The 26,311-nt window shown below is 38.6% G+C and overlaps 1 protein-coding gene across 4 annotated transcripts in view; it reads left to right on the forward strand.

The window, feature by feature from the left end:
- Positions 1–26,311, forward strand: part of LOC117820779 (coiled-coil domain-containing protein 148-like) — a 39,062-nt gene that overhangs the window by 549 nt on the left and 12,202 nt on the right. Inside the window, exons 2-10 of one of the 4 annotated variants that reach the window (XM_034694701.1) lie at positions 2,117–2,205; positions 2,642–2,763; positions 6,172–6,275; positions 11,181–11,272; positions 11,385–11,521; positions 15,975–16,070; positions 16,229–16,416; positions 16,927–17,068; positions 21,840–22,046. In XM_034694701.1, the coding sequence (XP_034550592.1) occupies positions 2,151–2,205; positions 2,642–2,763; positions 6,172–6,275; positions 11,181–11,272; positions 11,385–11,521; positions 15,975–16,070; positions 16,229–16,416; positions 16,927–17,068; positions 21,840–22,046 (1,143 nt within the window). In that variant the 5' untranslated portion in view covers positions 2,117–2,150. Of the gene's footprint in view, positions 1–2,116; positions 2,206–2,641; positions 2,764–6,171; positions 6,276–11,180; positions 11,273–11,384; positions 11,534–15,974; positions 16,071–16,228; positions 16,417–16,926; positions 17,069–21,839; positions 22,047–26,311 lie in introns of those variants that run through there. The other 3 variants (XM_034694699.1, XM_034694700.1, XM_034694702.1) reach the window with 3 other exon arrangements.

The following is a 26,311-nucleotide window of genomic DNA, read 5'->3' on the forward strand; positions in this document are numbered from 1 at the left end:
AACACCAATGGACTAAATTCTGATTTAAATGTTCAGTAAGGGAGTTAGAAATTAGATAAAAAACATATATGTATTGGGATTTTTTTGGGTTCTGACATTTTTGGATAATTGAATATGCCCCGGGTCAAATTGACCCAGGACCATTATTGCTGTTCCAGAGAAACGAACATAACCGGAGGGTTAACTAACAAGGTAACAGCTGCTTAACCGTCCTGTTATGTTGTTCTTTAAAAGTCTATTTTAGGCAATGCCTTCCAAACCAGCTAAATCCAGCAAAAAAATCTGGGCAGCATGTGACAGAAGAGATGTTAATTTATCACATAACTTCATTAAAAAAAAAATTCAAAGTGTAAAATTAAATAAACACAAATCTATGTCATGTAAATCTATTGTATTTATATTCAGGGCTTACCAATGTACAATAAAACAAGTTTTAACATTTGTTTTAATGAAAAATGAGCGAGTTAGCCTCATTGAACCATGATCTGTGAAAATTAAAGAACACCAATGGACTAAATATGGATTTAAATGGTTTGTTAAAAATTATAATATAAAAAATGTGTATTGGGATTTTTTGGTCTTCTTCTGACACTTTTGGGTAATTGAATATGCACCGGGTATAATTGACCCAGGAACATTATTGCTGTTCCAGAGAAAAGAACATAACAGGAGAGTTAAATTACACACCTAGCGTACTTGGCTTTTATGTGTGTTTCTGTGTAAGAGCATTAACCACAGCTTTACTGTAGCACTGAGCTGTTGTTTCCAGTGTATAGTCGGTTTATCAACTAATATAATAATATCTCAGATCCTTAGACATTTGCAGTGAGATGCTGCAGATATTTTATCAGTCTGTGGTGTCAAGTGTGTTATTCCAATCCTGCAGTCTGCTGGGGAAGCAGTATAAAACAAGGATGTAAGGCGACTGGACAAACTAGTGAAAAAAGCTGGCACTGTGATTGGAACCAGGTTGGACTCACTGGGGGCTGTGGTGGAGAGATGCACTCAGAAGAAGCTAGAGGCCATTCTAAATTACACAGATCATCTGCTTCACAACTTCTTTGTGGACCAGAGAAACAGCAGCAGTGGACGGCTCATCTCTCTGCGCTGCAGGACTGAGAGATACAGAAAATCATTCATCCCTGCAGCCATTAGGCTTCATAACTCTCTAGCCAATGGGAGATGAGCTGACAGACAACTGAATTACTTGTTTTATGTGATTTTTATAATTGTATCTGCCAGACACCTGAATTTCCCCCTTGGGGGATGAATAAAGTACATTCTGTTCTTTTCTGTTCTGTTCTAATAACATGTGAAAGGGTTTATCACTATATTTGTTGACCAAAATTGTGTTGAGTTGGTTGAATATCCAAAGACAATTAATTCTCCTCTTTCATCCGAAGAACATCAAATAATTTAGCAGCTGAATCAAATGCAAACTTGGTTGAATTAACTGAAAAATAAAGTTTCTGATAACTTTTATTGACTGAAGATTAAGTAACTGGTGAACCTGAAGCTGTATATTCAAATATAAAATGCTACATGTCCCTCTGAAGTGAAGTCAGGAATAAGTAAATCAATGGCTCGTGTTATCCTGTCATTCTGTCCTGAAACCTCACCGCAGCATGCTGTTTAAAATATTCACTGTGTTCTGTGCCATAAAAAAAGAAGACATTCTGTCTGCTAAAAGCAAGCAAAAAAACATCAATTATCTTCAGTGGATCCAGAACAAAGCATGCTCTTTTCAATCACAGATTAAATCAGTTCCTTCATACTTCACACCAATCCATTACATCCAATGTAAATCTTAACCAACATTTTTTCTGTGTGGCTAAAATTGTCAAAGCTTAAATCAAAGAAAAGAAAAGAAAATGTTCCAGAAGAATATCGGATCGCGCTGCGGCATCATCTGTCTCCTTTCAAACACAGAAACTTGTGAGACTCAACTGATTTTCCAGCAATGTCATGCAGACCTTGTTGGCAGAGTTTAGTTTTTCATGGCTCTATTGCTCCTGACTTGAATTCTCATGATTTGAGCCAGTGGAAGTAAAAGGTTGTTTTTCATAAAGTGTTGTAAAATTCTTATAAAATGGTGCATGTCTCTTTTTTTTTGCAGGCAGCGTGGTGCATGCAAATCTAACTCTCTGGTGATGAGTGGAAAGGATCAGCATGCATTCATTACAAACTACAGGGCAGAAGATGTGGGTAAGTCAGCACAAACTGGGTCTGAAACATTGCTGACTTGTGACAAAGTGGTCCATTGATCTGCTGAACAGATTTGACCTGAAGTACCCATGTTGAATTCTCCAGTTACTGTCAAGTCTTTTGATGCTTTTGTCAGAGGCAGCCTTGTTTGTGTTTGTCCACCTGCCCCTTTAAGTCACAGCTGAACTCTTAAAAAGCTGCCTGTTAGTTTTCTCTCTGCTACCCTCCTCCACCTAAGCCCTTTCCTGTCCAGTCATTTCTGAATTACCCATAAAATCCATTAGCTCTCAGCTGGTGCTGTTTCTCTGTCTTTACCTCTATTGCTTTCTTTGCTGAAGTCAGCATAAATACTTTACTTTGGACACTAAGAGTGATGAGATTTTCAACAATTCCAATGATCTTAATTCAGCCATATCATTTACTTTCACCCATGCAGAAAAACTGACAGTTCGGATGAAAAATGGTCTTGGAAGCTCCAAGTACAAACCTGCTGAATATGAAAGACTACAAGCCATTGTTGATGCCAAGCGCCTGGAGTCTGATCTAATTGGACAAAAGGTAAATTTAGTTGGAATCAATAAAATGTCCATGCTAAAAACAGCATTTTTATTGCAAAATCAATCCCTGTTAAATTTAATTACAAAATGATTCAGCAGCAGATAAAGAGGAATGTTCAGCGACGCTATGATATAAAATATTTTTTACAGCAAACAGCACTCATAACCCTCCACGGGAGAAGCAATATGTGACCTTATTGTGAGGTAATAAAACAGCATGTTATAAACAAGGAATATAGGAACATTTATCTTTGTTTGTGTACCTTTCTTTTGTCGTTCTTGTACTCTGCATGATGCAAAGTGATATCGTAACAGTCATTGCATAATCTTTATAATTTGTTTAAGTACATGAAAAAGAACTGTAATATCACCACCATACACAGCAGCATTTCCAGCTTTATGAATATTCATTTGGCTGCCTAGGGTTTTTCTGTAAAACTGATTGAAGTTCATAGTAGACTCTGAGCAGAGCTAAAAGTTAATGCCAGGAGCAATGAAGATAAGGCTGTCAGACCTGCAGTGTTTTAATTGGTAAACTGTGGCAGAAGCCTTTTAGTATCATTATGGTCGCCCATGGCTCCTTCCAGCCCTGCTCTCTGCATAACCTAGATAAGACTATGTTCACGTTCGGTCGCCCTGCTGAAAGGCAGGCTTTCAGAGCATCTCCCAATGGTGATGTGATAGAGGGGAAATAAATGACCATGAGTGGCTTCAAGCATGGGATCATTTTGGGCTCTCCAGGAAAGGACTTGAAGCAATGGTAGATACTAAAATCCTTAAAATTTTACCTCTTGATAAGATTTCTTACCAGCAGCACTTAACCTAAATGTGAAAATAAAAACAAGAGGGAGATGGATTCTTAAAGCTACCGTCGATCAAATAAAAGCTTTTCAACTGTAGACATTTAAAAAATGAAAATCGGGGCACCGATTTCTTCTAGTGCTCATATTTCGCACAGAGGCTAGTCCTAGAAGTGGGCGGTCTGGGTTTGATTCTCACCTGCAGCCCTTTACTGCGTGTCAATTCCATAGACTGTATAAAATATGGACGTAGTATCCGTGATGTCACCCATCTGTTACTGAAGAGCTGTTATGAGACCAATCGGCGGCGGCAGCCATATTGCTTCTGTCGAGTGTGTCGTTTGACGTAAAGAGGCAGAGTTTGAGCCTCCTAGCCAATAGCTGCAGCGTTCCTGCAGTCAGCTGTGCCTCTCATTGGAAGACTCGTAATCTCAATATCTTTGAAATTGCCGCGTTAGAAAAAAATTCAACCCCCTGTCCAGTGTGTGCTGGTCAAGAAATGAGCTATCCAGACTACACTCATCTTTTGTACCAGGCTGTAAACATGTTTATTTCTGCTGAAAAGATCATCTTTTTCCCATTCATGTGTATGTGACTTCCGGTACTTCCAGAGCCACCCTCAAGCGGATCCTCGATGAACTGCAGCTTTTAACACTTCCGCATTGGACTCATATTTTTAGACCAGAGGTTGCCGCTTGGTCATTTCCCACTCTCCCGGTTTCCTGATCTATCCACTGTTCTATCCTTCTGCCAGAATGAGTTGTTTTGATGACAAATGATGATTATACCTTCATATAATTTGAAAATATTAAAATTTGTAACCATTACATGACAGTTCTGTAAGACATTCAATTGTAATTTAAATTTTAGAAATACAAAATTCATAAAGTACATGGAACAGTGATAATTCCTATTCCAAGATCTAGGTTTAAGAATATTTAAAAAAGTAAGGAACAAAATGTGAAAAATGATAGCCAAAAAACCCAAAAGACATTGTTCAACCCACTCAGAATGTACAAGAAAACAATTACATTTCAGACCTTATTGAGTTGAGCATGTAATCTTAATATAATATCTAGTCATTATATTTGAAGGGAACAGAATGCTCTCAGGCTTTTCGTTGTTGACCTGCACAGATTGGGTCATTATTTTGTCTTAACAGGTTTCTTTTTTCAGGATTGTGTGGGCATGAAGGCGACTGAGCTTTATTACCATCTCACTGACCCTGAGGTTTATTTTGGGAGGGAGAAGATACACCATTATAATTCTCCAAATGCCAAGATAGATGATTGTCTGTAATTCCAGTTTACGGCCACCAAGCAGCAACCTGACAAAAAAATTTATTAGACAAAATAAGGGGGAACACCTATGTGGATGTACAACTGTACACAGTCTTGAAAACAGGTTTCTAAATCTGTCACACATCTATAGATGAAAAAAGTGACCTAACATGTATTTCCAACTTGAATAAAACTTGTATTTTAAATTAATAAAGAAATACTCACAAGTATTGTAGAATTGTTATCTTTTAATACATTTGTGGTGGCTGGTTCTGTTGTAAATATTACATAGAAAAGGTGGATATTGGTTCTTAGACTAGAAATGAGTTGATGAAAGTTTTGCTCCCAGTCCAGTTTTTGTAGTTTAGTTTGTAGTTTTGTAGTGTAGTTGAGTTATTAGACAGCCAATGCAAATTAAGATAACCTACAATTGATTGCCTGGAAGAGGCCTGGGATGACATCAATTTGGCCCTTTTCTTTCAGAGCAGCAGTAGTTTCAGACTGTCTGCTGATTCCAATAACTATAAAATAAATGTCACCCTGAGGGTAAACCTTTAGCGCAATATATTTAAACCTCTTTCGCTCCAACAGAAGCAGCAAAATGACACACAGATACACAGTAATGACATAAATCAACACCCTTAATCCTTTACAATTACTGTTAATATGAGATAGATTATACCCATGTATTAGTTATGTGAGATGTCTTTTTGTACAATTATCTGAGCCAGTGGCCTGTGTATGAAAACACTGATAGAGGAGCACTCTGAATGGGCCTTCTTCTTTCAAGATGAAAAGGCAAACAAATGAGAGTAGATTATCTCTTCTCTCCACCTCCCCCTCGTAATAACATGCCTCATAGTCATCCTTGCGTCATGCATGTTCCAACTTGATTGTTTTAATTTGCAGCTGTTTATGTTGCGATCACGCTTTAGCAGTGATACAGTTCAGTTGAATCACTTGAGTTTATGAGCCTCTCACAGACACAATAATGATAATAAAGGTTGAAACAGACGCCTGTTTAAAAATACCCTTAATGTGCAGAGCGAGGGAACATTTTATTCTTATCTATAGCGCACAAACTATAAACTTTTTCACCATCTTTGCAACATCATGATTTATTCCCTTAATAGCAGGTATGCCATAATGGCGTTATAAAATGTTCCAGATAATTGATGCATTAGAGCCGTGCATATTCAGGTTTGTCCTGATGAAGCTAATTGTTAGTAGGAGGGAATAAATGCCATAGCCAAAGCAAACACTTAAGTTATTGTTTTTCACTGCTTATTCCTTTTTATTTTTGCTGTGCATTAAACCTTTGTCTTAAAGGTGCAGAGGACTCGCTACACAGCCAAGGCGACCAAGGAGAGCTCCATATTACGGCAGCACCGACAGGTGTGGAGCAGAGAGTGCCCCAGGCTGCAAAAAGCTGAGTAAGAGCCCCCTATTACTCCCTGTCATTATCTGCTGCAGTTTTCTGAATGTGCTATTACACCGCGCAACCGTTCCAGTTAAGCCCCATTGAACCCAGACAGGAACCTGCATGGAAAAATAAGGTGCAAAAATAAGCTTGACACGAGAAAGTATCAAGTAGAAAACAAGAAGAGAAGGGAGTTGGTTTTCTTGCAGCGATGGCGTTGAATTAAGGGTGAGAAACAGAGAAAGTTCCGGGGTTGTGGAGCTGTGTGGGTGCTGAATGGAGAAATACTCTCAGTCTGCGTGCTGACGCTAGAAGTGTGGGACGGGGGCCCCAGCGGTGTCATGCCTTGTGAAGTGAGAAGGGCAGCGCTAGCTCTGGGGGTGCAGCTTGTTTGGCTGCGTAATGACTGTGTCTGAGCCACCCAAGGTTAATGATGTACACAAGTGTGGGCCTCAGTAATGAGCCCAGTCATAAAGATGTGCCACTGCTTGCAACTCTCTATGCATATACCCAGTTAAATTACCATGGGATTCAAAAGCCACCTTGTCAAAAGGGAAACAGAGGAAGATATCTCTATGGTTACGCTTTCCTTTATTAACAACAATGTCAACCCTTTTTCTTACCATCCTATTATTTTGCAGCACACATCCTGTCTTCTGTGTTTTATTTACTACCCTCCCAGGCCTAATCCTCATTTTTCTGCATGAATTCATCAACTTTTTTATCTTCCTTTATATTGAGTGACGACAGGTTGTCATTACTTATTATTTCAACACAAGTCAAAGTGATCACAAACACGATGATTCACTGAAGCTTAAATGCATAACTTTCTTTTTTAGAACCAAACTCTACACAACATATAAAAGACTCCTCCACTGTTGTGGTTAGAGTCTTGATGTGATGATGTCAAAGAGATTTTGAGTTGCTTCTGTTTTGGTGATTAATCTCAATTTACTTTATTAAATTTTTCAGTTCAATTCAATTCAATTTGCTTTATTGGCATGGACAAAGACATGTTGTTGCCAAAGCACATAAGATTCATACACACATATAGAGGAGAACGGGGTTGGTTGTCACACGGTTTGGTTGGCAGACTCGTTATATCTCGCCACCAGAGGGCACTGACTCTCAAATTGGGGTATGGACATTTCCATACCCCAATTTTATTTTGGAAATTTTTTCATGTCAAATTGTAAATATTCAGCTCCTCAGTATTTTTCTTCTAGGCTTTTAAACGATGGGTTTATAACAAAACAAGTGTTACCCTTACAAAGTGTGAGGGGAAAGCTATAGTTTAGATTTTTATTAGCTAGCTAACTAGTTGTTAGATGGTTGTTAGCCTTGATGCTAGCAAAAAATTCCAGTTGGGGTTGGTCGTCACATTCTCTTTGGGGTTGGTTGTCACATGTAACAACCAACTCCTATGTTGGCAAAATCATGCATGGTGAAATTAGTTGGAGTGTGCAGACCCTACATTTGCCATCACTGTAACTCAGACAGTGACTGCATGTAGCCTAGTTGAGTAGGCCATTATTGTTCGGCCTATTTGTTTTGTTCTTTATGTTGTTATATAGGCTGGCCCAAAGATGTGTTTCCTGTTCATGTTCCTTGCTCATTTTATGTTAAAATGCATTAAGTTATGTAGGCCTATCACTTGTCAGTGCAATTAAACTTTCAAATTTAGTTCTGCCTTCTTGCCTTTTCTAAAAGATTTTTCCCATTGAAATACCATTGTGACAACCAACCCCATAGTGTGTGACAACCAACCCCATAGTGTGTGACAACCAACCCCATAGGTTCTTTGATAGTTAATTGCCTCTTTGTTACAATGAGTTGGAAAATGAGAGGGAAACACATTTCAAGCCAACACCTTAAGTTTCAATTTAATGTAGGAATGACCATTGAAAGATGTTTTAATGATGAGCAATCATCAAAACAGTAAAAAGTGTGACAACCAACCACGTTCTCCCCTGCATTTCATATAAATTAATTACATATTATATATATTACATATTTTATACGCATTAATGAACAATGGTGTCACCCATACAGCATATCTCAATGTCCCCACTTGATGCGGTATGCTCATAAAAACTTTACCTAAAATCAGATATTATGGGATGGTGCGTCCCTCAGGCTGTGACAGGCAGACACATATTTAGCAGCCAGAGGAGCTGCTGACCCTTCCCCCAGGAGAACTGACAGTTTCTCTTCTGGGGTTAATGTTGGGAAGTTTGTTACCATTTTAGTAATTTCCCTGTAGTGGGAATCTCTTAGTAAAGAGAACTTGCTGCAGTGGAGGAGGAAGTGCATCTCTGTCTCTATGTCCCCTGTAGAGCAGTGAGCACATAGACGCTCCTCTCTGGGCAGCCATGTCTGCCTGTGTCTCCCTGTCTCTACAGCTAGCTGGTAGTCACTCAGCCTGTATTTGGTCAGGATACATCTTTGTTTTGTATCTCTGACACTGTACAGATATTCAGATAATTTATAATCACGGTTTAGGGTCCTTCTCTGTGTCTGTTGTTAACCTTTCATGGCCACACAAAAGCAAAATACTTAACTATATACAAAATGTTGATAGAAACGATTCCAAGAGCTGGTTACTTAATCTAAAAAAAGCTATGCGATTTGCAGACTGAATTATGTTTTAATCTAGGAAATATGGAGATTTTGTATCACCAGGGATGATAGATTCGGCCCTTGAGTTAAAGAGAGTTTGATATCAGGGGAGACAAAGTGTGGGAAAATGTTCTAGAAATCTAATTTTATCTAAATTTTATACCTAAAATATAGAAGTAATGACTTTTAGATTAATATCACACACGTAAAGAAGAGCCGATTTGTCCAAGATAAAATCAATGACCATCAAAGAACAATTATTTCAAGGATAAACTGAAAACTCAGTTAAGCTACTCAAGTCCTCAGCCAAAGTTCCAGTACTTGCTGTACATTGCAGAAATATTGCAAATTCAGTCAGTGTCAATCATCAAATCTAAAACTTTAACAGAATATTTTGAAAGTAGCTAGTGAGCCAGTAAGAAACTTTCCATAGTAGGAGTGACAAAGTATGCAGTGGTTGAAAATAACAAAAAACATTTATGTAAGTGCCGCTCTCAGCCACAACTTTGAGGTATAGTGCTTATTTTTAGTAATTTATTCAATGCTACTTTACATAATTTAAGTCACATTTGCTGCACAGTGAAATCATTCACAGCAATGCATCAATAATTGTAATCTTATAATAAAATATGCAGTCCATTTTTACTGCCTGCTGAATTTACTCAGAGAAGATGATGCTCGGTCAAAACAGAGGGACATTTTTCTCATGGAAAGTTAAGCCATGTACTTAAACAGTTGTAAATTTGGTGCTGTAGCTGATGCAGTAGCAGACTAGACCAGTGATTTTCAACCACTGTGCCGGGGAACACTAGTGTGCCGTTACAGATCGTCAGGTGTGCCGTGGGACATTTTCCAATTTCACTTAGTCCCAAAAAATATTATTTATATACTGCAAATAATTTGCTATGTAGTGCATCTGTACCTGCACTGTAGTGACTGGTGGAGTAATTCAATACTTGTCATACTGACCTTGTTCATTTAAGACAATCATTAATGATGCATGTGAGAGGTGTATGTGACAAGAAGTAGGCATACAACAGTGATGAATGAAAATTCCAAACTGGGCCCTGGACAAAATTCTAACCTGGATGAAGAGCGTAATAAGGGTGGTGGAAAAGGCAACTTTTATGAGAAAAACTACAACGGTGTCTGCGAGAGCTCTCAAAGCTAGCTACTTAGTAGCTGAACTCGTGGCCAAATCAAAAAAGCCACACACTGCGGCAGAGACATTAATACTACCTGCAAAGACCATTGTAAATAAGATGCTTCAACCTGACACAGTTAAAGAAGTGGCCAAAGATCCTCCCTCAGATAAACAGATTAATAAATTGAGAGATTAAATGTGTCATTTTGTAACACTTTCGGTTGGTGGTGTGACTCAGGATTTTTTTTAATGTAAGAAATGTGCCTTGGCTCAAAAAAGGTTGAAAAACACTGGACTAGACTACTGTAACGGTGTCTTTACAGGACTCCCTAAATAGTCCATCAGACGGCTGCAGCTCATACAGAATGCTGCTGCTCGAGTCCTAACAAGGACCAAAAAAGTAGATCTCATCACTCAAGTTCTTAGATCTCTACACTTGCTTCCTGTCTGTCAGAGAATAGACTTTAAAATCCTGCTGATGGTTTATAAAGCACTGAATGGTTAAGGCCCAAAATACATTGCTGATCTGCTGCTACTTTATGAACCACCTCGACCTCTGAGGTCATCAGGTACTGGTCTGCTTTCAGTCCCTAGAGTCAGAACGAAGACATGGTGAAGCAGCGTTTAGTCATTATGCACCACATATCTGGAACACACTCCCTGAAAGCTGTAGGTCCGCTCCAACTCTCACCTCTTTTAAATCAAAGACTAAGACTTTTTTTATTTGCCTTCCTATTTTAGCTTATTTTAACTCACTTTAAATGCAAATCTTAAATTTACTTTTAATATATTCTAATTTTCATTTCTTTTCTGTTTTATTATATTTGTCATTTTAATTGTGTTCTTTTATGCCTGTCTGAATGTTTCCAATGCTTTTAATGTTTTAATGTAAAGCACATTGAGTTGCCCTTATGTATGAAATGCACTATACAAATAAAGTTGCCTTGCCTTGCTGACCAAACAGCAAGCAAAGTCAACACAATTCAGAAATATCTTGGCAGCTAATCTAAGTTTAGCAATACTTAAAGATAGGGTTTGTATGCATGTAATGTGAACTTAAAGGTGCTTTTCTTTTCCTGACCAGAGAAGATTTTGATCGTGTCAATGATGCAAAATTAACTTGTTGATGTTATTGTGTTTTCCCAAATGACACAGGGAGAAGGCTGAGAATGAAATCCATGATTTTTTGGAGATGATCAGACCGATTGATAGAACAGACACCGCCATCTTCTCACTCAGAGAATATGGTAAACAAAAGTTACAGTTTCAGTGATTATTAGTAACTGTAATGTTTAGGCTCTGCTGTCTGTGATTTTCTTTTACTAATATCTGGTCTTTGTGTGTCCTTTTTGGGTTTAGCTCTGCTCCTTGAGAAGGAACAAGAAGCCTTCAGAAAAGCCACAGTGGAGCCTGTTTGTCATCTCAAGGATGACCTGTGCTTCAGACTGGGTGAAGAACGTCAACACCACGGAGCCTCAGGAGCACGCTTGGAACAAGTAAAACAACAGGTGATAGTAACATAGCTGAATGTCCACGGTCCACAGTAGTAACTTAAATAAAGATTTAAAATAGCTGATTTGTAGAAAGTCGGCAGAATAGTAAGATTTACATCTCTCCATCTGTAGAGTAAAATCAAAAGATTGAAGCTTTTGGAATTTTTTGTTTTTTGATCCCCCAGGACACTCAAAGCCTCAAATAATGACTCCTGCCAAACCAAAAACACTCAGTCCTGCATTTCCAACAGAGGTTTCAACTCCTCTGCTTGTGCACACAATGATCCCAGCTTGCACACAGCGTTGCATTCACTGTCCAAGAATCTCTTGTTTGTTAGATATCCACGGTACCGAAGTCACAAACTCTGCCTTTGACTCTCAGAGGCTTTATGCGAGCTCCAGAGATGAATGGTGAGATTAAGGAGCAAGCAGGGGTCTTTAAAGACAGACTTTACTTGGAATAAACCGTCTGCCAGCCATTTTGTCTCCTCTGTGAGGCTCAGGCATGCTTGTTTCTTTCCCATGACCCTCTCTACTCCTGCTGGCCCACAGCCCTATCCCACCTGATTGCATGGGCACAATGGGACCCCCCACACTTGCCCGGCTTGCACACAGATACACAAACACATAACGATTATGTCGCCTCTTGTTGTCTTTTCCTCCCTCATGACCTTTGACGGCTTGTTCTGTTTGCTTATTTCACTGCATTACTTTGCTCTCTAACTCAAAACAGAGGGATCCGTTTTAATTGCACTTCCATCCTCAAATGTTTTAGATAGGAACTCAGGGAACTGAAGAACATGAACAGAAAGTACCAAGCTTATTTGAGGAAGAATTAAAAGTAGACAGTCAAACTGAAATGATCCCCCATGATCAGGGATGCACCAATTGGGGAAATCAGGACCAGTTTTGATCCGAAGAAGAAACTTTCTTTATTAATCCCCAGGGGGGAAATTAAATTTTTTCCACTCGTGTTATATTTTTTGGTCATGCTACACGACAGTTTGGTGTATATACATACAATTTTTATGCACAAACATGCACTTAGGGAGAGATGTCAGTGAGGATGCTGCCATCGACCAGCGCAGTTGGGGGTTCTGTGCCTTGCTCAAGGGTACCTCGGTAGTGCCCAGGTAAGTGAACCAGCATCTCTCCAGCCACCAGTCCACTTGCCAAACTTTGTCCATGCTGGGACTCGAACCAGCGACGCTCCGGTTGCCAAGCTAAGCCCCTATAGACTGAGCTACTGCCACCCCAGACTGAGCCACTGCCGCCCCGGACTGAGCTACTGCAACCCCACCCCCATACCACTTATTGTTCAGTAGCATTGAATCATGCAAAAAAAATTAATGATGAATGGTGGTACAAGGTTTCTGCCTAACAGTGAAGGTATACTGCCTGCAGAAATAATTACTATGGAGTGGAAAAAATTAATGTAATGGGCACATAGGCTTTTATTTCCTTACCGGTAGAGGGTTGGAGTCACAGTTTGAGTGATGTGTGATCACCTCCAGTTAAAAGTAAAAAGAGAAGCTGGTCTGTTTCGCGCCTCCTTTTAGACAAACACATACACCTAGGAATTCTGACAGCAATGACTGGAACTAACTCTGGCTATGTAGTGAACTCAACGCTATAGAGTTTATAAAAAAATATGACATATGACTTGGTTATTTAACACCAACTCTCAACGAGGAATAACAACCTTGAAGTTGAATCAGATTTCACAAGAGCTGGAATGACTGTAATTTGACTCTTAATTATGTTGAAATGCTGAGCATTTCAACATATTGTTCTTCTACTTTAAACTTATTATTATTTTTCTTCTTCCGTGACCGCTTTCACAGCCTTCAAATTTTGTCCGATTTTCACCGTTCAACTTTTAAACTATTCAGCTTCTTCACCATTCGCGGGCTATATCTTTTCACATCTTCAACCCTTATACTTTTTGAATAATTCAACTTTATTTAACCTTTTTTTTAACATTGAAACAGATGGGGCGGAATCTTCAAATCCACTTCAACTTCTTCAACTACTACAGCTCATAGCTTCAGCTTACTTTCACTTATAGACTCCATTCAAACTTTAAACTGTTCACAAGACTTTCAGCTATCTACACTTGTTTCACTTTTTTGATACCTTTCACAGTTTCACAGATTTCACTGTTCAAAAATTCATCAAATTTCAGCTCTTTCCTCACTTTAACATTGGTGTGTGTGGGGTGGAACTCTGGTGGGCAGAGTGAGAGGTTCAAAACTTAGAGTGGGCAGGCTGGGAAAAATATGGGACATGGCCTCTGGAAAAATTGCCAGAAAATCCACAAATTTCACTCCACATACACAAATAAGACATCAAAACGTTCCCTGTCTTCTCCTGCTTCTGTTAAAGAGGTAACCAAAGCAAAAGATTGTACCGTTGAGCCAGCAGGTCACCAACTGTCAGAGAAAGTCTCTCTGCTCGGCCATCTGCCGTAATGTTAAATATTTCTGGAGGGCAGCAAAAGTTTCACTTTTCTTAACTCGCTGCCCTGACTACATTTCTGACTGTACAGACATGAAAAACATATCACTGTGTTCATCAGAGTCTTTGGATGCTCATGGTTTGATCCTTTTTCTGATAGCTATTACGGTTATCGCATAGTGTTGGCATTTGTAGACCCTAATTTAGTCCATGAATCCCATTCTTAATCAACTGTCACACAGCAGTTACACAGCTGGTCCCATCACAATGGAAACAGTTAATGACAGTTGGAGACAGTTAATGACAGTTGGAGACACAGGTGATTCAGATGACCTCCTCAGTTCTGACTGACACAAAGACACACGCACACACATGTGATTCAGATGACCTCCTCAGTGAGTGACAAACACACACACACACACACACACACACACACACACACACACACACACACACACACACACACACAAGCAGACACAGGTGATTCAGATGACCTCATCAGTGAGTGACAAACAAAAGCACGCATGCACACACAAACACACACACACACACACACACACACACACACACACAGACACACACAGGTGATTCAGATGACCTCATCAGTGAGTGACAAACAGAAACATGCACGCACACACACACACACACACACAGATACACACATACACACACACACAGGAACACAAACACACACATGTACACACACACTCTCTCTCTCTCTCTCTCTCTCTCTCTCACACACACACACACACACACACACACACACACACACACACAGGTGATTCAGATGACCTCATCAGTGAGTGACAAACACAAGCACACACACACACACACACACACACACACACACACACACAGGTAAGACATTTCCATAGTTTGTCAAGCAGTTTATAGATGCTACTACTTCTAACACTTTGACTTCTTTTTAATTTTTCCGCTTTATTCACTTCTTCTCCTTTTTCACTTCTTCTCCTTTTTCTAGATTTTACCACTCCTTCACCTTTTTCCACTTCTACTTTTTCCACTCCTTCAACTTCTTCTCCTTTATCCACTTCTTCCACTTCTTCAACTTCCTCTCCTTCCACTTCTTCTACTTCCACTAATTCAACTACTTCTACTACTCTTCCACATGTTCAGCTGTGTTTCACAGCTTTCAGCCTTCAGCTTCAGCATTTCAACGCATTTGCTTTCAGGAAATGCAACCTTTCTAGTTTTAACACTGAAAATCTAACACTTTCATGTTGCTGTGTAGAAAAACACTATACAAGTACTAAATAAGTACTGTCCCTTTACCCTTTACTTATTAACTGTAAGGATTCATATTTCTACCATGCACACATCAGAGTCAGGTCCATAGCAGCTCTGTCATTATTAACCCTCCTGTTATGTTTGTTTCTCAGGAGCAGCAATAATGTTCTTGGGTCAATTTGACCCGGGGCATATTTAGTTATCCAAAAGTGTCAGTGTTTCTTTCTAAAACAGGGAAACAGTACAAATGGCTAAATACACACCATGTCTATTCCTAAATAGCTGTTTTTCCTCTCTCTGATATTTAACATCATGTAAAAACAGCATGGGAAGGAAGCAGTTACTGAACACTAGCCTTTACCGAATCACTCTGATGATAAATGTTTCTGAATCTAGACGTCTGGGAGAACACAGGGGACCAGAGTTCAAGCATTAATGTTGATCTGAGCAGACATAGCATAACAAGAGGGTAGAAAGTGTTACAGCCAATAGCTGTGATCTCTTGAGTCTAGTCTGAGGATCCCCACAGTGCCAGATTTGTTTGAGCTGTAAGAAGAAGAAAGGAGTTTCTCTCTCAGAGTGTCCTAGATACAAGACTTAGAACTTTAGCAGCCCCCCCCAAAAAACAGACTTGATTTGATAGAAAGGTTAAAATGTTTACTTTTTTAGATTTATCCTTCTATAAATTTATGTTCAAACTGTGTGTGTGTGTTTTAAACTTTTTGAGACATTGTCATCATTCTGTCACCAGATCAACTTTGTCAAAGACCAGCAAGATTATGTGACTGTCAGACTTCATGAAGAGTATCTGGGCTTGGAGGAGGAGATCATTGGTCTTGGCTTGGAGGTAAATTCCTCACCTTCTGTTTGATATCTTCCACCTGTTTCAGCAATTTTCCACTTCGTATAACAGTCTACACTGGAGCAAAGAGGCAGCTGCTTCAAAAGCAAATGTCTAATCATTTCAATTTTGGTCTCAAAGATAGTCTTTTTTTCTCTCTACAGAAATATCTCACAAGTACTTCAGATGATGTGATTATTAAGGAAAATGTTCCAGAAGAGGTTTTGGGTTCAGACTGTCACTGCCCTTACCCAGAGCTGAAGGACTCCCTGGTCCAGGCCTTCCAGTCCCTGTCAGAAAGGTACCAGAGCAGGCTGCAGAGCCTCCAGGAGAAACTACAAACAATTGACAAGTAAGCCTGAGAACAACTGAAGTTCTGCCCTACTTCTTTTCATAATTTCAAGATCTTCCTCATTGATTGAATGAGAAACGTTTCAGCTTATCTGAAATATGTGTGATGACACTTCAGTTTCTCTCTCTCTCTGTGGAGAAATGATTCCAATCTACCCATTTTTAAAAATCTTTCTATAGGCAGAACTCAGCAGATCAAGATGAGGGATTACATTCTCAGCAGGATATTACCAGCATATAGTAGCACAGTCAGTTCTCTGACAGACATGAGTGACAAGTGTTTCTCAGCAGGAGGTTGATTATACTAAAGTGTCAAAGCCACTTTACATCTTGACTTTGATTTCCATATGGTAGCTATATGGCACTGTTGGCTTCTGCAGTTTATAGATATGCATGTCATAGTATTCATTTTAATGTACATGTTATTTATTATGTATCTATGTTTTATACATGTACTTCATTCATGAAATAAGCTAAAATATTTTTTATCATGGAGATTGTTCTGTTTCAGGTTCTGTGGCTGGTGTGCAGATGATCACCATCACTTCCAGTTCACTTTGTCTCAGTACATTCCTCATGACGTACCCAACCACAGAGCACTCTGCATGGACATGCTGCAAAGACTCTTCCCTCAGAGAACTAGACAGGAGCTGGTTAGTATTTTACTTACTGTTAAAGCTACTGTAAGGAGTTTTCAGCTGGTAATGAAACAGACAGAAATCCATACTGTTGTGACTTTATTATTTTATAATTCACTTTTTTTATTGTTTGTGCAAAATTCAGGAAGAAATAAAACAATACAGAAAACAAATACATTTCACAGAAAAAGTAGTAATAAGGCCAATTTCAAAAGAAAGACATAGCAATACCAAACAAACAGTAATACAAAAAAAAATAAATAAAATAAAATAAACAAACTACAAAACTAATTTCTCACAGGGAAAGCACCAAGCTCAGTGCATCGGGACCAATCACACACTCTCATCACACTCATAAGCAGAGGTAGTTATTCCGTATTGTATTATGTCCATAAAGGGGCTCCATATGTCCAAAAACATCTCCTGTCTGTTATTTACCTTAAAAAATATGTTGTTCATAGGTAGCTATTTTAGTCATCCATTATGTCTTCATGATGTACAAAAGCAAACAAGATCGTTAGCGACAAAATTAGAAAAATAAACTTTTTTTTTTTTTTTTGAATTTATTTTTTATTAAAATTTTGCATTAAACATTTCCATGGTATATACATCATCTCTACATTCTCCACATAAGCTTTAAAATCATAATTTTAAAGTCACATATATACCAACGGAATTAAAATAACATAACAGGACCTAAAAGGAAACTATGTTCAACAAGGGAGTAGTCTTTTCTTTACTTAAAATATACTATAAAACTAATAAGCAGTGAAAATAAAATCCGGTCTATGGAGGGTTATAAAATTAACCCATTTCTAGTTAGCAGTGAATGGCTCTGACCTTGTGATTAACAGGTGCTGTAGTCTTTTCCATGTTGTAAATGTCCATTGTAATGTCCATCCATCCATTTAGAGTTGGGCTCTCCTGTGTCAACCATTTCCTGGTTAACGCCTTTTTAGCTGCAGCCAGCAGAATGTTCATTAGATGCTTGTCTTTTTTCGACCAATCTTGAGGTATAATCCCAAAATCCAACATCTTGATCTTAAGAGGCAGCACATCTTCAAAAATATCTTGTAGGGCATTGTGTACATCTCTCCAATAGTAATTGATAACAGGGCAGCCCCACATAACGTGGCAGTGGTTTGCATTTTGGCTACCGCAGTTCCGCCAACATGTGGGGGGATTTCCATCATAGTAGGATTTCTGTGAGGGTTTTATAAAATATCTTATCAGGCTTTTCCAGCTGTATTCCCTCCATATTTGTGAACTACTACACTTGCAATGGTATTAAAAAAATACATATATTTCTAAAGACCTGAACTGCTGCTGTGGGGTAGGTGTCAGTCAAAGCGATCATCAAATCTGCCTTTGTTTAAATTTCCATCTCAAAGGTTCAAAATGACTGATATGTTTGACTTCTTAAAAAGAATACTCCTTGTACGCACAGGACGGAAGCAGCAAAGAGATAAAAGGTACTGTTTCTCACAGGAGCTTTAAGTCATGCTATGTTTTATTTAATTTGTGTTTTCCCTCTTATATTAATGTTAACTATGTATTTTGATAACTGTATTAGTGTTGAGGTTATGGCCAAGGAGAAGTGACAGGTTCTCAGTGTTTGAAAGTCTCTGCTTTAGCCCTGATTTTGATTTTCTCTGGGGGACATTTTTCATTATTTTTCTCATATCAGAGAACAAATGTCAAAGTCTTGGCAAATTTAACTGATAGAGAAAAGACTAATGTTGGTGCTGGGTTTCACTTGGAGTGATATTATCTTTTTCATATGAGTCTATTCTTCTACTCAGTTAGGATCTGCCTGATACGACATTGTGGCCCCTTAGCATTTGGAGATTTTTTGCCTTGGTCAAGGGTAAGATTTGGCAGCTGCCTTCTTCCCTTTTTAATTTTTTTTCTGCTTGAATGAATGACACATACAAGCCCCACTTCTTCATACCCAGATGTATGCAGTTCCACACGCCCATATCTAAAAAATCCCCTCTTTAGCTCGAAGCATCCCTGCAGTGTGAGTCCCCGACTCCCTGATCAATGTGGCTCAACAGCCTGAGCGGCGCAGACAGACGCACAGTTAAGCATGGACAATGACTTGCTCAGCACGCTGCAGGATGTGCCATGTCACCCACTGTGGACAACTCGCTCACACCACCGCCCCGGCATCACCATGACAACCGCCAGCCCCGCTCTCCTTCCTCCCTCACCCGCACCCGGAGACCTGTCCTCATATCAGTTCCAGCTGGGTGCTGCATTTAGAGCTGTGATCGTTCAGCCTTTGGGGGGTGACAGGGAAAGATGTGTTTCTCAACAGTCTCTCACCACACTTTTCGCCTCCCCCTGAAACAGAGTTGATGTAGTGAGTTGATGTGATGCTGAATCCTCCTCATTCAGCTATTAGTCATAATTAAGCTAGCTTGCATATGGTGGGTAATTAGTGTTCACAAAAGTGGATTGCTGAAACCTCACTGATTGAATTCATATATGCTATTTTTTGTCAGCGTTTTAGAAACTCCCAGTTTTACACAACCTTGTTTTGGCATTTTCTGTATCTAAAACCTAAATTAAGTGAACAAGTACAACATTGATTAGAAGCAGTAAGCTCAAAGGACAGTGCCCCTGTGACTGTGAGTGTTTTGCTCCATTAGATATAAAGAGAAAAAGAGAGCATTGAATGTGTGGCACTACTCTGCTTTGGGAAGATATCTGCTTTATATTGTGGAACAGTTGTAGAAAAACAATTCCAACTGCTAATTCACTCTTGTGGTTGACAATTTGACTTTCTATAGGTCACATTTTCATTACAGAATAGTAATATAAAGCAAGGTCTCAGCTTTAAGCCTTCCTTATCTTAGTTCCCACTTCAGAGCATTGAAAGCTGTTCTTGTCTGAGTCTTAATAACTCACTTACCTGCCATTTAGATCCCTCTGCAGGCAGTCGCATCATGATGATACATAGTTTTCTTTTACTTTTGTGAGTATAATTTTAATTCTAATACAAGACACAACCGTTTTGTTTTATAGCTAGACAGCAGATGTGACATATAACTACAGCCTCAGGGTTTGTGCAGTCAAACAACCTCAAGGCCTTGGTGATAAATCTGCAATAAATGCTCTCTTCAAATGGTTGCATAACCCTTGTGTTTTGAAAATCTATTTATTGCTTGAGAGTGAACCACTGCAGAGAGTTTAATTTTATGCTTTGTAAAAGTTTTGTTTTTATGAGAATGTAATTTCATTTTTTTTATTTTGCAGATAAATGTACAGACTTGCAGAAGTTGCTGATTTCAAGACTTTGAAGTTCGCATGATCATAGCCTGCATTTGCAATCCAATTATCTGAGACTACTGTCTCAAAAAACGTCTGCGTGTAGATGAATAGGAGTGTGCATATCTTGTCATTTTCATTAGGTAGTGGTGCTAGTTTAAAGTGGACATCTCCCTCTGCTGGATGGGGCTCTTTATTGTTCATTATGACCTACTCTTTGATGTTCTCTTATAACAAATAAGAAGACAATAGAGTACCAGCAGGATCTCATATTAATACACTCATAATTTCCCACAGCAGTAGCAGAAATAATTCATACCTCATACCTTTTCATGATGTGTCTGAAAGAACATTTTTACTTAGTCCTTTGTGTGGCTCAGTCCTGGTGGAGACAACTTAACAGTCTCATCTCCATTTTCTCTGCATTGCGCTGAGTGCGCTGGATGCTCTCACATACATACTGTATATAACATGTTGGCTGAGGTGCATGCGTGACTATGTGCATACACACTTTGCATGACAAGTACAACAACCCAAGAAAGGCAAGGGTAGTAAGGGAGAGGACAAGAGGAAGGGTGAAAACAAAGGGTGGATCTCCCCTAAACTTCTGAAAGTGTGCATTAATAAACAGGATCTGCTTGAATGGCTCTTGCACTTCTGTTCCGTTGGCAGGTCTGTCAGCTCACTCATTTTCAATAAAACCAGTCAGCCGCCTAATGCCTTCCCACCGTCAGTTAGCCGCCATTAGCCCATAGATGAATATCATTCCCTCTGTTCCAGGGAAGCAGCCAAGTGATGCAGCCTCTGTGAGTGCTGACACAATGATGAATAGCTACAGGCAGCCCTCACACAGAAAGGAACTGTTTTCCTTCAGGACATTTCACAGCCAGGAGAGACGGACCATTTTATACACCAGCACAGCTATATCTGACACAGAGTTTTCCCCATGGGCCTGCTGCCATTATTATTATACAGTACATCATGTAGGGCTGTTTGTGTTTGCTTGGATTGTCATTTATCTGACACTACATTGTTTGTAATGCAAAAATAGCTCATTCTTACAACCTCTTATTATCCTTCTTATGTATGTATGTTTGTGGTGTGTTTATAATAAATAGTAACACAAGTGATCGGTTCCATCAGTCAGCTATAGTGAGTAGCGACCCATCTCACACAGTGACTCTCCATGTATGTTTTTTTTAATTTTTTTTATTTTCAGTGTTGCAAAAAACATTCTTCACATTTCAATTTACATTTTGTATATATATTTATATGTATGTCTTCTATTTTATTTTTTTACATTTATTTTTAATTTAATTTAATTTAATTTAATTTAATTTAATTTAATTTAATTTAATTTAATTTAATTTGATTTAATTTAATTTGATTTAATTTAATTTGATTTAATTTAATTTGATTTAATTTTATTTAAACTGAGAGAAGTCAGATGAAATTTCATTGTACTTGTACAACGACCATAAAGCTGATTCTAATTCTAATTCTAATGTTCCAGATAGATCATGAACGTTTGTTGGACTGGCAGCTCTTCACCCAGGCCCAGCTGAAGGTGGTGACCCAGCAGTGGCAGCGGGACCATGAAGAACTGCTGGCCAGAGCCCTGGTCACCTTGCAGGAGGCCCAACACTCCCACCAGGAGGAGCTGAAGCTCCACAGAGACCGGCAGCACCAGCAGGACATCTGCTCACATCTTAAGAAGAAGGTTAGTGTCTATACTGTTCCATCACAATCAGGAACATTTCCAACTTTATGAGATGGCACTTTTTATGTCAGCAATTAGAGAGTTACAGCTCTCTGCCTCCAGTCCATTTTTAAACCCTGCAGGAAGTGGATCTGTAACTTTAATATAATGCTTCTTCATTGTTCTGAGGCTTTCTAAGTATGAGCCCTCTGTGGTCTTCTGCTCCACCAGTGTGATTTATAAGTTACACTCACATTTACTGGTGGAGTGGAAAGAATTGAGCTGGTTTCAATGATATATTTAGAAGGATATCCTTTTCCAGCAATAATTTTTTTGTGGGACCAGACCAGACAGGCAGCTGCGGTGTCTGGCTGCCTTCTTGTGTACAGTATATCTGCTGACGAGACTGCCTTTTCCACCAGGCTGCCTGACAGCATCTCTCGCTTTAGCTGCCACTTGGGATGGGCTGTGAATGCAAACAAGCTAATAAGGATGGTCTTGCAAACATGATGGTGCTGTCTCAGAGGGGTGCTAGTTCACATTCACACAACAAACAAGTTACTCATGTGAACACATCCATGTCTTGTTGATGCAGTGCTGTACAAATTGAATTTGCTTTGCCTGACAGTTTTTAAAAAATAAATGGGGCTCATATCCTGTGGCTGATTTAATAACAAGACGCTCTGATGAAGTGAAGTAGTGTTGGAGTGGGTATGTCGCATGGCAGTGCATATCTCTGATACTCTGTGAGACCCTGTTTTGTCCTTATTTGTTGCAACTGTTTAAGTATAACAGGTATGTTGACAATGCAAATGCAACAAAATATGGCAATCCCTCCCTTAGTAATATTATAAACTATCTGTAGTTGATTTGTAACCCATGTCACACTAAAATGATCAAATTTTATTTATGTAAACACATTCCTGCAAAGACAGGAGAGACAGATAAAGAATACTGTCTCAAAGTAGGAGTCTAAACCAGGAGATCTGCTCTGTGAGACAATTTCACAGCCCAATTAGCCCCCCCCTCATCTTTTATTGCAGTGTTATAATTTAATTTTCTCACAAGGCTGCAAAAAGTGTGGCTTATAATAAAAACTGGCTCTTTATTTTGAATGCTGCAGCTTACTATGCTAGTTGTACACACTCGGTGGCATTTACAGCTCTGTGATTTACTGCAGGGAACCTGATGCTTGACACCAAAATCTGTCTCTCTCTTAACTTAAATAATAAATAAAGGAAAGAAAGGAAGTCGTGTTTTTTGGATTTAAAGTGTGTGAGGTTCAAAGTTGTTTGATGAAAAAAATAGAAACACTGGAGTTTTTTATTCTCTTGAATGTTTAAACAGTCAAATTAGAAGGGAATAACTTTCAGAGAAAGGCGGGAGAAGGCCCCGGAGTAGACCCAGAACGCGGTGGAGGGATTATATTTCCCGCCTGGTCTGGGTTCGCCTTGGGATTCCCCAGGAGGAGCTGGAATGTGTTGCTTGGGAGAGGGATGTCTGGGTCAATTTGCTTGGACTGCTACCCCCGCGACCCGGATCAATGGATAACTTGCAGAATGACCCTTGACTAAAAAGAAAATACAAGTATTGTTTCCCTGCAGCCACAAGTTTCCATGAAAAACAGAAACTTCACTTGCTGCAGTGGAAGTCTAATTCAATCAGTTTTTTTGAAGGTTTGCATAAAGTCCTGGAAGTTATAATCCCCTATGCAGTCTAACAATGAGCAGCTTGTGGGTTCTTTCACTTTGACATCTAAGAGAGGACTTCAGTTGTAGTTTTTCTCCCTAACTTTCTTTATCATGCTGCCCTTGGCTGCATTAACTTGGAATCTATTCACTTTATCCTTCACTGTGCTTTTTCTATACTGCTATAGTAAGTGAAGAAGCAAATTCAAGGCTATCATCCTTAGCTCTGTCAGACTGTAACTAATTTATAAACTGCTGCAATACCTGTGGCATAATATACATTATATAAGCAAAAAAGACATTCTATTTTTTTAAATGATGGGTTGTGTTATTCAAGGCAGTAGTGTGTTTCTGCAATCTCCTTTTTATTGTATTTTTTAAACAACAGGAGCCTTTGGTTTTCAATTTCATAGAGCTTGAAGTTGAACATAAACTACACACCTCTGACTAAGGCTAACACATTGCTTTGAGTTTTGTTTTCATGCCTCTCTGAGGCAATAAACAAAATAAAATCACATTGCCATTTTAAGTCCCCTGACTGTTCCACATCCACGTTTTTGTTTATTCAGTGAATGTGCACATATTGGAGTTTGTGTGAAAGGCTCAGATGGTCGCCTGTTTGCATCCAATCTTTCTCTTCTGCTGCCTTTATCATCCCTGCACAGCAACACAGCAGAGAGGCAAGATATTCTCCTGAGTCTCCCGTGCATTATTTAGCCCTTGTGTGATCATTCCTACACTGTAATTTTCTTTCAACTTATGTACAGTACATAAAATTCAAATTTATTAGATGAACAGTGCAATGTAGCTGTCAGGCCAGTCATAGATGTATGAAAATTTTATATTTTTTGGAGGTCTAATGGTCATCATGCTATATAATTCAGGAGAAGTTCATCCTCTGTTGTTAAACTTGGCTTTCCACATTGTGTTATTTATGGGTATTTGTATCCTTGGGGTACTTCTTTTTTTTTTTTTTTATTACTTTATTTTTTAAGTGTGTTTCACCAATGTGACATACATCAAGGTAATCTCTTTGTACACAACAGTTACAAAGAAGACACCTAAACAGAACAAAACAAAAGGAACAACAAACTGAACAACAAAAAAACAAACAGACAGACAGACAGACACATAGGTACAAAACCAATTTCCCCACAGAAGTATTTATATATGTAGTACAGTTGGCAGTGAAGAACTAATTAATCGCTATCCCAAATTGAGGATATGCATATATATCCATATACATACATATATACATACATACATGTACACATACACATACACGTACACTCACATACTCACATACTCACATACACACACATACATACATACATACATACATACATACATACATACATACATACATACATACATACATACACACACATACATACATACATACATACATACATACATACATACATACATACATACATACATACATACATACATACATACATACATACGTACATACGCACATACATACACATCTGATATAAGTAGGTGGAATTTGATTTCATAGACAAAATGCAGTGTGAGTAAGAAATAATACATTGAGATAGCTTGTTTAAGGATACCAAGATCAAATACTTATTGAGTTGCCAACTGTTGGAGACGAAAACACTTACAGAGATATAAAATAAAGTAAAAGATAAAATATATACATAAAACAATGATATTAATAGTACTATTAATATCCTTGGGGTACTTCTGCAGTTCTAGAGGTTAAGAGGCTCAGCTAATTTGTACAGCCTAACTAATTCAACCAAAAAATGGGAAAGTGATTAATTACCAAATGACCATGTATCTATTAAGGAGGGAATAAATAGCCCAATACTAATACAAATTGAGCATTATGTGAACCTGAAATGTTTATAAACACTTAGTTCTGTTTTTTGAAAAAACTATCAAGTAAGCAGATTTGTAAAAAATCTGCTACAAACAATGAATAGTTGTGAATAACTGTGATAAAAAATGTTGATAGATTGTATGAAAGCACATAAAAGGAAGCCCTTGTTACAGTCCACTTCAGGAACAAATGGATCAGCAGGTACGCCTACAACATTAAAAAAGAGAAAAGCTGTTACAAATAAACAGTTGCCCATAGTTTCACAAAATGGTATGGATTACAGATTTGAATGGTTAGGGATACATCACAGTTATAACAGCAGAGAAACTGTCAACCTAGTTAACTAACAGTAACGAGTATAGAGCAAAGGTAGTGAGCCAAAAGAAACAGATACACGTAGGTTGAAGGAAATGGAGGTAAACAACTGATGTGATGGGAAGTTCGGCTCTTTTCAGAGAGCCGGCTCTTTTGACTCAGCTCCTAAGGAAGAGGGGGCTCTTTCGACTCCTGAACGGCTCTTAATTTAGGATCTTTTGTAGCCGTATATTTCACCTTAACTTTGCAAAAAATAATGGTTTGTCTGTTGAAAACCCTTTTACGTACAGTGTTTTTATAAGAAGCCCTATAGTTGCCTAATTCTGTGCATTTATTCTGTTACAAAACCATTCTTACTTTTGTTTAGTATTTTAATCAAACTTTTTTATCGTGCAAATTAACAAAAAACTGCAAACATATCCACAGAACAGAAC

This window comes from Notolabrus celidotus, chromosome 10 (assembly GCF_009762535.1).
Source record: "Notolabrus celidotus isolate fNotCel1 chromosome 10, fNotCel1.pri, whole genome shotgun sequence".
NCBI classification, from domain to species: Eukaryota; Metazoa; Chordata; class Actinopteri; order Labriformes; family Labridae; genus Notolabrus; species Notolabrus celidotus.